General features: G+C 59.0%; 1 protein-coding gene across 1 annotated transcript in view; it reads left to right on the forward strand.

Annotated features, from left to right (window-relative positions):
* The first annotated feature begins 262 nt into the window (after positions 1-262).
* The window catches only part of LOC102442869 (leukocyte immunoglobulin-like receptor subfamily A member 6), a 4,719-nt gene continuing 3,441 nt past the window's right edge, over positions 263-1,540 (forward strand). The window contains exons 1-4 of the mRNA XM_023749055.1: positions 263-296; positions 456-491; positions 627-911; positions 1,057-1,353. Of these exons, the coding sequence (XP_023604823.1) occupies positions 263-296; positions 456-491; positions 627-911; positions 1,057-1,353 (652 nt within the window). The remainder of the gene's footprint in view (positions 297-455; positions 492-626; positions 912-1,056; positions 1,354-1,540) is intronic.

Below are 1,540 nucleotides of genomic sequence, written 5' to 3' on the forward strand. Positions count from 1 at the left end.
CAGACCAACTAAGGAAATGATCCCTGCAGTGCCCGGGAGGGATCGGGCACCTGCCCCCTGAGAGCCTTCTCTCCTCCTGAGCCCTCAGTTTGGGGAAACTCAGAGCCAGGCCCAGGGCGGGAGAGTCCGCAGGCAGTGGGTGCACAGCTTGCGGACCCGGAAGGGCTGCAACAGCTTCTGACCCACCACATCCTGTGCGTCTCTGTTTTTCCGACCCTAAGTGTCCTACATTTGCACAGCAGGAGCCCTGAGAGAAGACGCCATGATGTCGATCCTCTCTACTCTTCTCTGCCTCGGTCAGTTGTGGACACGGGGAGGGGCACCAGGAGGGGTGGCGGCACCCCCTTGTTCATGGGGAACCTCAGGCTCAGGCAGCTCGAGTGGACGGGGCCCTGATTGGAGGAGAATCAGCTCAGACGTCCAGATGCAAATCTCTCACAGAAACTCTCTTCCAGGGCTGAGTCTGGGCCAGAGGATCCACGTGCAGGCAGGTGAGTCCTCCCCAGGCTCCAGGTCCCAGCTGGTACTTCACCCGTGGGGCTCAGGATGGAGCACAGAGGTCCTGGGATGAGCTGGGGGATGAGGGGGGGAAGGTCTGTGTAATACAGCTTCTGATTTGCTTCCAGGGACCCTCCCCAAACCCACCCTCTGGGCTGAACCAGGCCCTGTGATCCCTTATGGGAGCCCTGTGACCCTCTGGTGTGAGGGGACCCTGGAGGCCCAGAAGTTTGATCTGTATAAGGAAGGAAAACGTGTGCTTTGGAACACACAGACTGAAAGGAAGTCCACAACCAGGGGCAAGTTCTCCATCACACACATCACAGAGCACGATGCAGGGAGATACTCCTGTTCTTCTAACAGCCCCACTGGCTGGTCAGAGCCCAGTGACCCCCTGGAGCTGGTGGCAACAGGTGAGAGGACTCTCAGGGGTCCCAGCATCTGGCTCTGCCCTCAGGAAGGGAGTCTGCTCTCAGGGTGTCTCCTTCTCAGAACCCAGCCCTGAAGGACATGAGGGAAGAGTGAACCTATTTAACAAGTTGCCTCCCCCTCTCCTAGGATTCTACAGCAAACCCAGGCTCTCAGCCCTGCCCAGCCCTGTCGTACAATCAGGAGGGAACATAACCTTCCACTGTGGCTCAGTGCAGGGATTTGATAGGTTCATTCTGACTAAGGAAGGAGATCACAGGCTCTCCTGGACCCAGGACTCAGAACCACACCCCAGTGGCCGGTCCCAGGCCCTGTTCTCTTTGGGCCCCGTAACCCGCAGGGGGACATTCAGATGCTATGGCTATCACAGGAACAGCCCCCAGGTGTGGTCACACCCAAGTGATGCCCTGGAGCTCCTGATCCCAGGTGAGTAAGTCCCATCCTGGTCCCCTCCATGGATACAGGCATCAGACACTTTGGCATCTTCACTGGGAGGGGAGCCCCTTGTGAAGGGGTGGAGAGAGGGAGCACAGGAGCTCCCGGGCCAGAGACACAGGGAGAGACAGTGCGACCTGGGGGGGCAGGACAGGAGAAGGGGTTATGGGAGGAGCAG

The sequence above is a fragment of the Myotis lucifugus genome, unplaced genomic scaffold (assembly GCF_000147115.1).
Source record: "Myotis lucifugus unplaced genomic scaffold, Myoluc2.0 scaffold_2598, whole genome shotgun sequence".
NCBI lineage: Eukaryota > Metazoa > Chordata > Mammalia > Chiroptera > Vespertilionidae > Myotis > Myotis lucifugus.